Source organism: Takifugu flavidus, chromosome 7 (genome assembly GCF_003711565.1).
Source record: "Takifugu flavidus isolate HTHZ2018 chromosome 7, ASM371156v2, whole genome shotgun sequence".
Classification (NCBI taxonomy): domain Eukaryota; kingdom Metazoa; phylum Chordata; class Actinopteri; order Tetraodontiformes; family Tetraodontidae; genus Takifugu; species Takifugu flavidus.
Window position 1 is genome coordinate 3,962,790 of NC_079526.1, and position 14,454 is coordinate 3,977,243.

General features: G+C 44.1%; 1 protein-coding gene across 4 annotated transcripts in view; it reads right to left on the reverse strand.

The window, feature by feature from the left end:
• Positions 1-14,454, reverse strand: part of fryl (furry homolog, like) — a 40,171-nt gene that overhangs the window by 4,645 nt on the left and 21,072 nt on the right. For all 4 annotated transcript variants that reach the window (XM_057039294.1, XM_057039296.1, XM_057039293.1 and 1 more), the window contains 33 exons: positions 14,303-14,427; positions 14,151-14,208; positions 13,958-14,049; positions 13,679-13,851; positions 13,403-13,563; positions 13,200-13,310; positions 12,871-13,025; positions 12,671-12,770; positions 12,383-12,551; positions 11,762-12,030; positions 11,535-11,675; positions 11,287-11,455; positions 11,120-11,207; positions 10,797-10,909; positions 10,577-10,727; positions 10,392-10,495; positions 10,073-10,255; positions 9,769-9,970; positions 9,472-9,593; positions 9,200-9,387; positions 8,984-9,078; positions 8,147-8,742; positions 7,757-8,025; positions 7,538-7,678; positions 6,822-7,022; positions 6,574-6,735; positions 6,282-6,356; positions 5,940-6,116; positions 5,069-5,269; positions 3,860-4,042; positions 1,657-2,123; positions 268-475; positions 29-178 (listed from right to left, as the gene is read on the reverse strand). In XM_057039294.1, coding sequence (XP_056895274.1) covers positions 29-178; positions 268-475; positions 1,657-2,123; positions 3,860-4,042; positions 5,069-5,269; positions 5,940-6,116; positions 6,282-6,356; positions 6,574-6,735; positions 6,822-7,022; positions 7,538-7,678; positions 7,757-8,025; positions 8,147-8,742; positions 8,984-9,078; positions 9,200-9,387; positions 9,472-9,593; positions 9,769-9,970; positions 10,073-10,255; positions 10,392-10,495; positions 10,577-10,727; positions 10,797-10,909; positions 11,120-11,207; positions 11,287-11,455; positions 11,535-11,675; positions 11,762-12,030; positions 12,383-12,551; positions 12,671-12,770; positions 12,871-13,025; positions 13,200-13,310; positions 13,403-13,563; positions 13,679-13,851; positions 13,958-14,049; positions 14,151-14,208; positions 14,303-14,427 — 5,799 coding nt within the window. The remainder of the gene's footprint in view (positions 1-28; positions 179-267; positions 476-1,656; positions 2,124-3,859; positions 4,043-5,068; positions 5,270-5,939; positions 6,117-6,281; positions 6,357-6,573; positions 6,736-6,821; positions 7,023-7,537; positions 7,679-7,756; positions 8,026-8,146; positions 8,743-8,983; positions 9,079-9,199; positions 9,388-9,471; positions 9,594-9,768; positions 9,971-10,072; positions 10,256-10,391; positions 10,496-10,576; positions 10,728-10,796; positions 10,910-11,119; positions 11,208-11,286; positions 11,456-11,534; positions 11,676-11,761; positions 12,031-12,382; positions 12,552-12,670; positions 12,771-12,870; positions 13,026-13,199; positions 13,311-13,402; positions 13,564-13,678; positions 13,852-13,957; positions 14,050-14,150; positions 14,209-14,302; positions 14,428-14,454) is intronic.

Genomic DNA, 14,454 nt, shown 5'->3' on the forward strand with positions numbered 1-14,454 from the left:
CTCGTCTCCATGTGTCGGATAGTCTCACCGTCTCTGCGTCCAGCAGCACGGTGGGACACTGCGAACACGACGTCATGACCTCGAGAGAACTGAGAAACTGATTGCCCATCCTCTGGAGCTTTTCCCCCAGAAAGCGAACGGATGAATGTGTAATGGAGCTGAACTTTCTTTGCATGCTCTGCAATAAACAAGGATGTAAAACTCAAAACGAGAGAACAAACACAGATGGGACAGTGCAGAGCCGGTGTTGCTGCAACAAAGATTTACCTGAAATAGTCTGGAGAACACGTGGAAGGTGTAAACAGCCGAGGAACCGTCGGTATCTGACAGCATTTGGTTGACATGGCAACGCCACGCGTCCTCCTCGTTGTCATAGGCAACGGGCTGGAATGCTGCCAGGATAGCAGAGAGGAAGGGCGAAGGGGGCGGAGAGGCCTGGATCTCTGGGAAGCAGTCTGCGTCACCATCATCTTGACTGAAACACACAGAGGGGCCAATAAGCTACAGCCTAACATGCTTTCCACTCCACTCAGTCTTCGCCAAAGGACAAACATAAACAAACGCATGCTCAATCTGGCAATTTGTAAATAAACAACCTGACGTCAGCGGATCTCTGCCTCCGGACTTGTAATAACAACTCTATTTTGCTGCAGTGTTCTTGTATAACAACACGAGACATTAGCATTCTAGCATCATGCAAATCTCTCTCCCAGCTCCAGATACTCACAGGCCAGTCGGACCAAACAGCTTGAAGAAGCAGACAGAATACAAGAATCTAAAGCCCGCGGTGCCAAGCGCTGCAGGGGACACGGATTCTATCCTCATTCTCGACTAAACTACAGCTTCCCTTTTTTTTTTTCTCTCTCCTTCACTCTTCCTGCGGCTCGGCTGTGCTGCATCTGCTAACGGCGCTAGCGCACTGCACTCCCGTCCCACACAGGACTGCAGAGAGCTGAACACCCCGAGCGCGTGCGCGCACACACACACACACACACGCGCACACACACACACACGCGCTTGCGTTTTTACCAAACAGGCAGAGCAACAGCACTCCATTAGATGGAGAGTCCCTGATCCATAAAAAAACAGCTAAACTGTTTAGCATCCAGACAATCACCAGAAGTACACGTACTTTAACACTTGCAGAAGGGGAGCACGTGGATAAGTTAGGTGTAACGCCTTGGTTAGAGTGACCCCCCGGAAGATTTTAAGATCGGGCTTCCTAATATTGCCTTTGTATATTTTCAACGCCTGAATTTGCCATCGTCCTCAAGGCAGAATTGGCCCACCTTGAAGAGGGGACATTTAATGTGGATTGGAGCCAATTCGCCCTCACTGGAGCCATGCCCATGGACAAGACCACACAGTGTACCTTCATACAGACTACTGGAGTCTTCGTATCGTCAATTTCTGACCTATTGAATTACAATAGAGCATCAACCAAACAAAAATATGTCACTGGTAAACTTCACTCACTCCATCCCCTGCCAGGTGGAACGTGTGTGGGTGTGTGTGTTAATGTTTCATTCTTGTCTGGCAGTATATACAATTCTGATATACAATCCAAGTTCAAACAAGACAACCCAGTGAATAGGAGATAGAAACTGACAGATTCTATGTAAAAAACCAACAACTAAAGCAGATCTCGTGTGTTACCTGGAGATATCAGAGAAGTCAGCCTCTTCCTCCTCACAGCGCTCATCCAGCTCCTTCAGGGCCTGGGTCACATTTGCCTCCCACAAAGAGCCACAGGTGCCGTCTGGGTCTGGGTCGACCTTCATCCCTGGCAGCATGGGCAGTGACAGAGACAGAGGCAAGCCTGTCTGGGATTCCTCCTCATACAGAGACCCCGGTGGAGTGTCTATGGCCAGTGGAGGAGGGGGGGCTGGATCCAGGTCGTCCGGAGGGTCCTGCATGCTCTCCGTTTCATGGGTCTCCTGAATGTCTAGGATTTCCAGGGGTTCCTGAGGGTCTTGGGGTTCCTGAACATCCTGAATTTCCTGTGAGTCGGTGAGGTCACACAGCTCCTGTGGATCAGAGGGCAGCGGGGGGGCGCTGCAGAACCCCGTGTCCTCGCTCACACTGCTGCTCAGCTCATCTGCTGCTGTCATGCTTACAGCATCCTGTGACACAATCCAGAGGGGGATCACTTGTGCAATATGGCAGTCAAATTTACACCTGACACGAAAACGGTTCCACTTAGTAGTGATGGCGCCCGTTTGTCATGAAAATGGCAGCGCTTAACGACACTTGCTCTACACGGATCTACTGCCAAAGCTCATATGGGATAAACTGAGGCTGCTATACATCCTACATGCCTATACATATAACATTCAGCTATATGGGGAACTCTTAAGTCAGCACTTCTCTAATGTTGAGAACTATGAGTGGTGCTATTTTTGTCACCCCGCAGACTTAAGTTCATGAAGAGAGGGAAAAAAATATCAATAAAAAAAAAGCTGCTAATAAGTCTCTAAAAAAGCATTTTAAAAGAAGCCATAAGGCCGATAAAACAGCAAAACTGCTGTGAAACGATCAGAAATGAGGGACAGCAGGTACGCTTGATATACTCTGATGAACGGTATAATGGTATGGACTGATTTATTATCAGTTCTACATAGGCTGCACACAAATAATGGAGTGCATTAGGAACATAAATCCTCCACAGAGCCCACATGGATGCTGTCTTGCTATAGATTTATCCTTGATTAAATTAGCTCAAAGAGCTAACGTGTGTTACTCAGAAGGAATCAGCATTGTTAGCAAACTCTGCATGTAAAGTAGCCTTTTTGGATGTAAAGCTTGTCCAGGAGGGCAAAGATGAGTCCTAATTAAGAGCTGCTTTTTAAAAATGTATTTATAAACCTGATGCAGCTGTGTGGCAGGCAGCCAGCGCATCACAGCGGCAGCAGCTATATTACAGAAAGCTTTTAAAAGTGGTCATGGCCATCCTGGAGGGAATGAGTAAGAGTATTGATGGTTTTATCTGGGGCTCATTACACTAAGAGCTGAGGCTGTGGTGGGGGACACGTCCTTGGACTGATATTGAGACCACTGTCTCAAAATTCCTAGAAAGTTACATTTATTATTTACATGGAGGATGACAAGGGGCAGGGCTTTTTTAATAAACAAACAATATTTATAACACTAATGAGGGTCAAAGGTTGAGCCATTTATCTTACTGTACGTGCACACTCCAAACAGCATGCTTTGCTTGTTGTTAGTATAAATGACAAACCAGTTGCAGAAAATAGCAAAGCTGTCCATTACAAGAGGTTTTGTTAATATGGCTGCAAATAGAAAAGGGTCCTTTGGGTGTCATGACAGTCAACTGCAAGTGAACACACCACCTATGATGGACTTATACTCACACATGCTTCCGCTGAAGATTTTGGAGCTGGGGTCCATTTCAAAATATGAATGGAGTGTTTAGTTGGAATGGTCAGTTGTGTTATTGGAGCTGAGCAGGAACAGCTAACCTGAGGTGAGCTTTGATATCAACCCCAAAAATCACAAAAGGAAGCAAGCCCCGACAAACCAGCAAGCCTTGTTATGATACAGTGACCCCATAAATCAGTTTAAAACAAAAGCACAAGGTCTGGTTTCAGCACCTGCACCCAGAGGAAAGGAACATAAGAGGAAGTGGGAGGAGCACGCAGCAGCAGCAGCACTTGTTTTCACCTAAAAGCACTTCTACACAGCTATAGAAGCCCATCGTACCTCCCTGTAGCGAGCCGATTTGTTGTCATGGCAGACAAGCACAACACTGAGCGGAAGCAGATAAAGGACAGGCAGGAAAAGAGGCGAGCTAGAAAGCACCCGAGAACCACAGCTTATCGATGCTCCCGATTGATCGCACCTCAGGTAGCTGGCTGCTGGCGCTGTCCGAGTGGACAATCTCCAAAATGGGGCTATCTAGACGAGGAAGAGATGGCACAGATGGAAGGACGGTGGCCTCCTCCGTCAGGGCGCTGCTGGAGGACTCCTGCAGAGAGTCCACATGATTGGAGGCGGTGTCATCGGTAGCAGAGTCACTGTTCAGCTGCAAAAGAAACAAGGACTGGTTTAACTTCCCAGTCAAGATAAAAGCTCTAATTTGATTCTTTAAAGTAGAAACGCTGTGTCGAGGACAGCAAACCTTTCCATATAACCATATCTAATGATGCTTATTAAATAAGTGCAGAAGCTAATTACTAACTCAGGATACTTCTGGACATTTTATTCAGTCTTTCAACAGGACAACAGAACCATTTAGCATTATTCTGTATATTAACTGGACTTTAATGAGTACCGGTACTTACTTTATAGTTCAACAAATGTTGAATGACAAGTGAGATAAAGACAATTTCTAAAATAAAATTCTCACATATTTGACATTCTAGTGCTCTTTTCAAGTGCTATAAGTTAAAAACTAACAACAATATTGCTTGCACACTCATTCTTTTTAACCACACTCATACAGTAGATGCTGCATGCTAATCAATTAGCACTGCTTGTTTATTTAGTGGCGTAACAACAAACAGTTTTGCCAAAATCAGAAAAAAGAAGAAGACAGAAAGAATTATGTTGCCATTATTGTGTGAAGCATTTAGATATATGACATCAAATGTGCTGCACTTAAAAAGCAAAATAAGGACAAATATTACGGAGCCCTGCACTTATTAAAACAAAGGAAAATGCTATTTTTCTGACTTTATGATCCCATTAGCTAAAGCATTGTTTTTACCATTTGTCAATGACTTGACTTTAATGGTTTTGTGTAAATCAAACTCTTTTATTCATATATGTCTTCCTACACTGTACTTACCATAATAACAATAATTAACAGATAAAGGGACAACAGCATAAATCTAGAAATAGAAGGAATGCACTGAGGGGAAACTACCACCAGCAGAGAAGCAAGCGCTTAGCCCTCGTCCAAACTGGCAGCAAGTCCAGCTGAATATATGCCCGCACACACATGCACGCACGCACGCACGCACGCACGCACGCACACACACCATCGAGGGCTGTGTAAGGAGCATGGTGGGTTGGGTTTGTAACGGCCCCTGATTAGAGTGAGACTTACAAGGCCAGAGCGGGTGAGAATCTGGCTAGCGCTCAGTACCTCCTCCTCAGATGATTCATCCGTGTCCTCGTGGTTGGTGAGGTTTAGGCTTGGCGTGCTGCCTGTGTACTGGTACTCCTGCAAAGACGGCGTGTCCCCTTTGTCCATGCTCTCTAGGGAGCGACGACGCACCCCCCAGTTGAAGTTGTCCATGCTCTCCCCCTGCAGGACAACCAAGAAAACAGCAGTTAGACACAAGAGGAACGGCTGATTTTTAGAAAGAATGAATGCAATAAATAAGGGAAATAAATTAATTATGCATATTATCTGTCCCAAAAAGACTGACGCTAATGCTGCACAATTTGCTGAGAGTAATCTAATTGCTATGGCAAATTCCATCACTGCATGACAATTTTTGCAGCACTCATGAGTGTATGAGTGGCAAGGCTCGAAGCATTCAGGGACGAAATTGATGCCAAGCTATTGACCTAATAAAGTTTTCCCCATAACAGAAGCCAGAGTCTAACACACACAAACATGAGATGAGGGCACTGTAAAGAGTAACGTGTCTAAAAACCTTCTGGCCCACAGACTTACCTGCAACTCCTTGTGGCAAGAGAAAAGAAGGAATACGTATGTTAGTAGACTTAGGACAATACGCAATGTTTTGTAGTAGAGCAGACAGGACAAACATCAACGCTGTTAATCCGAAATGACATAAACACATGCAATAAGGTACAAACATAACGGTGAAAAGTGAAATATATACGGGTACTTGAGAGAAAGCGAAAGATTTTGTGGTGATGTTGTGTTTGCATTTAATTTTTAAAAAATGTAAATCAACTTTAAAATTAGGAGCATTTTAAGGATGATTGTAAATAAAATCCCTCACCTCAGCATCCTCCAACTCCACATCTAAGAAGTCAAAATCCTTAAAGACACCAAACTGCTGCTCACTGCCAGTGTCCTCTCCCTGCACCTCCTCCTCTCTCACCACCTCCTCCACTGTGGGTATTAGACTGGTCTGCTGGTCCACAGATTCCAGATCCTCACTAGATGAAAACACAACCTGCAACGGAAGGGAAAAAACCCAAAGTAATATAAATCTTGTGCAGAATAAATGAAATTACAATCAGGCTGAGAAGAGAACAGCAAGAAAAGCAGACAACACAGTAATAGCGGCAGTATTTCACTGAGATCTTTTTAAGGCTTTAGAGTAGGAGAGGAGTCTTACAGATGGATTCTTGGGAATGCCAGACTCTGGGCCACATAGAGACAGCACATTCATCAGCCTCTCTCTGGTTCTTCTCTGTAACAAGACAACAAGCGAGAACAATCATCTCAGTGAGCAGTTTCCCACAAAACCCTTTCATAACCATTTGATCTTTGGGTCAGAACACATGCCCCAAGAAAACAAAGCACTTCTGAATATTTGAAAATCTGAACGCACTATTCTGCTCCGTGAGATTTCCTCGAGGTCTTTAAGAAGTAAAATGTAAAACCTGCCAAATTGTCGTATCTGTTACCTGAGAGAGTTGGGGTCTCTTCCAGCTTACTGGCACCAGTCCATTGGAGTTGGAACCAGAGGATGTAGAAGAGGTACTCCTGGTTACCGCAATTACAGGGGGCTTTCCATTCCGGCCTGCAGCTGTACGCTGGTCTCCATATTTATGCCCTATGATTGGTGTCTGTAGAGGCAAATGATGCCAGTTAGTCACAAAAATAACAATCAATGAAGGCAAAAACTATTATGAAAACTTGAGGCAGAAACGACCTCTGAGATATCAAAGTGGAAGTCCAGAGTTTTGCCAGGAAGCTCCTTAGACGCGTTGTTAAATATGCGTGTAAAGGCAATCTCTGGAGAGCCGCAGGATTCTGTGCTGTAGGAGCGTTGCACGTCGTCTGGGACAACAAGGCTGGCTGAGCGGGAAACCACCAACTTCAGGATGTTTTGGGCTTCCTTCCAGTGTGGACTCTATAACATCACATTTACATGCAAATAGGGACTCAGAAGGATAAACAACTTCCTCCTACTCTAGTTCAGAGACAGCATCTTAAAGCCATGAGCTGTGTTAATGTCACCAACCATGTGGTCATGATAACGAAGCTCACCATACACGTGTACAGAGGTATAATTGTGAGTGCACCAACATAATGGCTTCCACAAAGGGCAACGCTGCTGACAAACCAGGTAAGAATTTTCTTGAGGCAATACTGTTACACCAGCTGTAACTAACATGCATACATTGTTCTGGGTCACGTACAGAAAAAAGGCTTTGACAAAGAGCTACAGCACCATTGTTGCATTGTTATGAATAGATTAGTGTCTGTTATATTAGAATCACAAATAATACACACATTCAGATCAAAAATGTGTTTCTGTAGAGTCCAACTGTTTGTTTCATAGCACCACATACATCAGGAAAATCATTTTAGACGTTAACACACAGCGTTGTTATATCTGCAAATGTGTAGCTGCTGTAAGTTCACCTGAACAAATTTTCCAATGATCTTCATGATTTCCAGGTTGAACTGCTTGACGGGGGCTGCAGAAAGGTCAATATGACTGAGCAGGCTGTAAATGATCTGCAACAAAGACTGCTGCATGCTGGGAAGGCCCTTCTCCAGCAACTGAGAGAGAAAACAAACAACGGTTCAACATTTTCTGCAATACGACCAACAGCCACATCTTGATCTTCAGTTCAGTACCTCAGCTAAGTAAGTGACCAGATTCAAGGTTATCTCAGCAAAGGCATCGTGGAGATAGCGACAGACCACGTTGATCCAGTTGGTGCAGTCACGGGAATAGCTGTGTGTGCTGTAAAGGCTCATCATGTGTGCCAAGTTGGAGAGCGTGGCCGACTTCTCGTCCGTGCACACCTTGGCTATTTTGTCAGCCGTCTCCTTGCAGAATGGAGTAGGACTGTCAAAGTGCTGAATGAGATGTGGTAGGAGGCACAGGATATTCAAAGGAAAACCTGTGTACCGGTCCCAGGAAGACAGTAAACAAAATTAGCAAAGCCTCTCATTATAATAATAATGGCAGTGATAATTATGCATTGATAAATAATGTACCCATTTTTGTGGACACAGACTGACCTGCCATTTGTGAGGGGTCTATGAGTGTGTGTTTTGAGACAGTGATGAGCTTGCTGAGCAGATGGATGGTAAGCTCCTGAGTAGAAGCGGATGTAAAACCCTTGAGGAAGAGTTGCAGCAGGCCAGGGAAGCTGTACCATTTCAGTTTTGCCAGAACCTTCTCCAGGTGTTCTCTGCTATCCACTCGGTCCAGAGGCAACTGCCCCAGCAGCTTGTTAAGAAGCCGCAGAGCCAACAGATATTCAAACTCATAGTCCGACTCCAGCAATGAGGTGGCAATCCAAAACACAGTGGCCATCAAATTTGAGGGGTCCACTGGAGGGATGGTTTCAACTCCAGGACCCCCTCCCCCACCCAGCGATGATAAGCTGCGCGTGCGCGCCAAGTTCCCGTGGCTGCCTCCAAGCCGGTCCGCTACATCAAGGGTGTTGCTCCTTCTCCTGTCGATTTTTCTTTCCCCAATCAGATTGGTACGAAGAGAATTGCTACGAGTGTGGGCGTACTGGAAGAGCCCGCCGCTGTTCAAGTTCAACTGACCAGTGCTCTTCCTGTTGGCAGCAAATTTGGGCCCCAGGAAGTGATCACGTGTAGGTGTTCTACGAGAAAAAACAAATGTTGTAAGCCTCAATGGCTTTAATCATACAGTTAGTTATTTTTCTTTCTTTAATTGCTTTTGCTTGCTGGACTAATTGTCTATGTCATGCAGGTTTGCTGACTAATGCAAATTCTGGCCTACAGTCAGTTGAGATCCTTTTCAGCAATGCTATAACATCAAAGCCTATGGATAACTTAAGGTTGGTATTTGAAAATGATAAGAATAACTACAGAAAGACTTACTGAGCTAAGGCAGAGAGAAGGTCATAGTTTTTGACTGCGTCTGCTAGGGTATCAATTCCAGATTCCAGCGTCAGGAGCAGTTCAATGACAAAGCCCTAAAATGAACAACTTGTAATCAGTGGATCAGAAGAATTTGACAACTAGTAACGAGTCATTTCAAACCTAAAAATCAGAGAAAATGCTTTTTTTTTTTTTAACTTCAACTATTTCTCTTACCTGAGCCTCTTCTCCCGGGTCTCCTATAGTCTCGACCAATCGAGAAAGAATATCTGACAGTAAGGCTGAAGTCAAAGGCTGCTTGAGTGCCCTGAAAATCTGGAAGGAACGGCCGGCATAATGGCGTGAGGAGCATGACAGAGCTGTTTGCAGGGCTACTTCGCTCAGCAAAGAGTCAAGCTGGAAACCTGAGTGAGTAAAATATAAATTAGGATACTGAAGTACTGTGCTATTTAACATCAACATAAACAGCTATTTAAAACCATACAAACCTGATTGAGACTGTTTGAATACATTCACAACATGTCTGACAAAAACACTGAGCTGATCAGCACTCTTAATGTTTGGGTTCTTAGGTGAAACATCCTCGTGATTCCAGAGTGGGCCCCGTTTTCTGCAAGGTAAGGTCAGAACCATTCTTTTGAAAGAGCATTTTAAAGTCCTTTAATATATAATCAGTTAGAAAACATATGGGATTGGCAGAGACAGTTAGCAACAGCTTTAGTGGTAGCAGCAAATGTTGTGTTCCTCATTATACGGTCATTTATCAAAATACAGCGTCTCCTCACCTTGACGTAATGAAATCAATGAGACCTTTGATCTTCTCATCCTGATCAGCTGAAACGTCCACCTCACTCAGCAGTGAGGGTGACAGATGAGACAGAGCAGTCCCCCCTGTCCCCAGACTTATACTGGAGGATGTAGAACTGGAGCTGAGGCCCGAATCCGTCATAGGTGATGGCTGACAATGTGGCAACACCTCCTGCACTCCTATAGAACAATTCACAACCATTTATACCTTCAGGTTTCCACTGTTATTTCACATTCTTACATTAAATGATGGTGGTATGTGTCTTCTCTGTTTTGACTGACCTGTAAGGTTCATCTCTGGAGCTACTGGCTTAACAGTCAGGACCCTCGACTCATTAAAGTCTCGGTTGCGTAGCAGCACCATAGCCACAGACTGAACATTGCTGTTGGCTCCTTGGACAACCAGCAGATGAAGCAGAAGGCGTTTGCAGTGCTCATAGACTTCTGGGTGCTGGTGATCAAACCCTGGAGGATTAAAGGTTAGTTTGCTAAGTTCAGGGTCTAACAACTAGGGGAAAATTCAACCACAGGATAAAGACTATGCGGTAAATTGGCATTGTATCTGTGGTATGTGATGCATAAAAGGCAAGAAGAAAATTACCTATGAAAATGGCATGTAGCAAAAGATGAATGTAGGCACTCCACTCCACCTTGACACCATGATCAACAATTAGGTCGGTTAGTAAGATGACTGCAATGTTGCACCTGAGGGGAGGAAAAAAATTGACATGGGCATCAAATAACTGAATACCAAAATGGGAAGGCAGGTTGTGTGCAGTGACAAACCTGTGTAGTGGTACCGCAGGTGAATTTTTCTCTGGCAAGTAGTCCACAAGGGGGGACCAACAGCCTCCATTAGGAGGAAAGGGAAGAGGCTCTGGCCGGTTATGATCCATCACCTTCAGGCGCCAGTTAGCATAAACTGGCATGGAATCACCTACAAAGAGAATCAACTGGTAAGGCCTAATTCTAAATGTATTAACGGATTAAAATATTGGCTTCTTACTTTTTTCCTCTTCGTAAGAGCCTCCAGAGCTGCTGCTGTAACGAGATTCCAAGCGATGGTGCTGACGATTCAGGTTAGAGTTCAGACCAGTGTAAATGTCCAGGTGGGTGTAACTGTAAAACAGCCAAACTTGAAATCATCCGATGTCTCCACTAATTATTATATATTGTTTGAGTAGAGTTAAAAGTAACGGCAAACTTTTAAAAAATCCAACACTATGTTATGTATGTTAAATGCTTTGTAAGTGTTTTGGTGATAGCTTTTCCACACATATGAGCATTACTCCACTAATGTGTAAATATGTTGGATAAGTGCAGTGTTACCTGTCTTCCAAGTGAGGGTCTTTGATCTTGCAGTCATGATGATGTCCATCATTTCCTGGCACCATAGTATTGCTGCTGGAGGTTGTTCCTGTGAAGACAAAGATCCAACATTAACCACCTAACACCAAAGCTATATTGGTAGTGTTATGCCCAGCTTTTCAACTTACCTGAGGTGACTGAGGGGATTTTGTAACTGGAAGTGATGCGGTAATATGGGGGGTTGTCCATATGAGTGACTGCTGAGCTAACAGGATCAGTCAGATCAAGCTCACACATCAACTCCTCCAACAACTGCATAGTCTTATCTCTGCCCAAGTAAACAACGACCCGCTTCACCTGATAACAATACCACACACCATAAAAACATATAAGTGCAGGAAATGTAGATGATTGGACGTTAACCCTTTTGTCTTACATAGGGCAGGAGGCTGGGGTCACTGTTCACACCGGACATACTGATGAGGAAGTGCAAAATGATTTTGAGGTTCTTTGGCCAACTGTCTGCTAATGTGGTCCAGACGTTCTCGATCTCTGACCAGGCAAACTCATCACCATACTGTAAAAAAATAAAATAAAAAAAGTTGCCAAACAGACAGGTTTCCAAACTCGCCTTGTTCTGTTAGAATAAGACAGGTCTATCACCTTAGCAGTCATGAACATGAGGTTATTTAGCACCATCGTGGTTGCTCGAGGTGAACCCCAGCCCTCACCACGGAGCCAGCGCCTGCTGTTGACCATCATCATTTCCCGCTCATGTGCGTCTTCATCGTCTTCGCCACTCCCGCAGTCCTCTGGTCGTCGTGCGGCTGGTTTGAAATCAACTAACTCCACATTGTTCATCCAAGGTAGGAGGTAATGTAACATAACTTGACGACCACTAGGGTGCGCTGTCTGGATACGCTGACTGATCTCTGGAGTCAAAAAAAGACAAGGTTTGCCATTAATCATTTGTGCTTATGTGAAAGTTGCTGGCAACCTCAGATGCAAGACGTATATCATCGTGGTTAATGTATTAGGTTATTCTAAAATAACAATTTCATGGACCAACAGCAAAATATAATGAATCAATCAAAATTACTTAATGATGGCATTTTACCAATTACTTAACTGCCTTCATAGAGTTCTGAGAATGTATGAAGTAGGTGTTCACTTGCTTTTCAAACTACCCAACAAAGTGCATGTGACCATGTTATAATGCTTTTATACACACAGTGATTCCACAACTGCTTCCCCCAAATTGTTAAAAATGGTGAAACAGCAAACCTGAGAAGATGGGTAGCGTAAGCTCTGGGTAAGTTCTTGCAAGTTCCTCAGACAGCTGGTAGTAAGACACAGAGTAGAGGTGCGGCAACGGAGAGGGAGGAGTCAAGATACCATCAACCCGTAAGATCTCCAATTTGTGAGTGTAACGAAAGAGCTTGGGTTCCAGGATCTACTTGTGACACACAAACACATGAAAAGACCAAATTCGATTAATGGCAAAACTAAAGAGAACAATGCTCCAAGTAGATGTTGAATAAAATAATGTTGACTTTAAAAAGGAATTTTAACCTGTAACAGCTGCATGGCTACTTCATAAATGTCCCTTGAAGAATCAGCAGCCTTGAACAAAATTAAGTTCATCAGCACCACGGTGTCAATTTGGCAGTCCCTATCCAGGAAAAAAAAAAAGATTAGCAAAGGCCTGACATGAGCCCAATGGACTGTTTTTTTTTTTTTTTTTTTTTCTCAGGGTTCTGGAGTAATGCTACCTGTTGTGAAAGACATTTGCAATGGCCTTGAAGCAACCGGACGCCATACGACGAGAACCTGTGTAACAGCGATCCACTGCCCAAAACATGAGGTTGCTCTGGTCTGGATTCAGCTCCAGCAGCAGCATCACAGCCTCACAACCCAACTGGTGAACCTGGAGGAGATCATTGAAAAATTGCTAGGACTTTCACCTGGAATATTTTATTAAAGACCTGAATTGTGTGATCGAAGTATTGCCCATATCTTTTACAGTGTACCTCTATGATCCATTTGGAGGTTCTATGGGGATGAATATACAAAAAATGAAATAGAAAATTGTTTATTTAACCTTCTTGTCCTGAGAATCCAGGATGTTGTCCAGCCACTTGTACAGATAACCATCAGAGGAAAGGCCAACATTGTCAGCTACGGGTCCACAGCACAACACTGCCGACATGGCCTAGAACAATTTAAATGTTGACATTGTGATCAGATAGCAATAATATGTGTTAATAAATTCTACTCTGCATAAAAATGGTCTTATGTGTGTACCTTTAGAGCACAATACTGATGGCGGTTGATCTGCATATTTCTGTCACTATAACGGTCAAGTGGCGTGAACATGATGCTGAAGGGACCGGCCCAATGGCTGAAGAGCATGAAGAGACTGTGCCTAAGGGACTGCTGAGGGAAGATGGTCCGCCTCTGGTGCACTACACTCCCCAATGAACAGCATTAATACATTAGAATGCGTCATTTTTAAAACCCGATGCGCTTGGAATAGTCCAATTAATGAAAACAGGAAGTAGTGAAATACGATATGCATACCTGGAACGGTCTGAATAATATTGGCCACAAGTGCGCTGAAGTGGCAGCGGATGTCTTTCAGGGTGTCAGAGTCCTTGTCATTTTCAGCCTCAAGCAACTGCCTGGTGAGATCAACATACTCAAGCAACGTGCTGTTGAGAGAGTGGCTCTCCCCATCTAACCCTCCACTGGCACTGAGAAAAGATTGAACAAAAAGAAGATGATGGTCACTAAGGTGTCACATAAAATCCTACATGCTTTTTATTCACACTGTCCATAAACATAACGATTATTACACACATCTGACTGATGACACCAGCATCAGCCAAGAGCTCAAATATCCGGACCAGCTGGACCCTGAGGACATCACGACGCCTGCGTCGCTTCATGTTCTGTAGGTGGGAGAGTGTGGCATTTTAACTCCGGATACTATCAATCATTGACAGAATTGTAGGTCTGTACTGGGACAACCTCAAAGTCAAGGTGCACTTACTTCAGGTCTTCTATCAAGAGCTTCTTTTATGATGGGATTGAGCTCCTCTATCAAATCTCTGAAGGGCGAAAATGTTTATGACAAATCAGACAAAAAGTATATCATCGAAAAAAAATTGAGATGGATGAATATTAATGTAGAGCTGTTAGTACCTGAAGGCCAGAGGGTTGGTCCTGCCAAGCCCCAACACAAGAGACTCTGTTATGTCCATGCTCTCAGAGCGCATCATCGGAACAATGTGTTTGAAAAGGGAGGAGGGGGACGGAGTGCCAACGATCTATTATCACAAAGAGAAAGAGCAGGT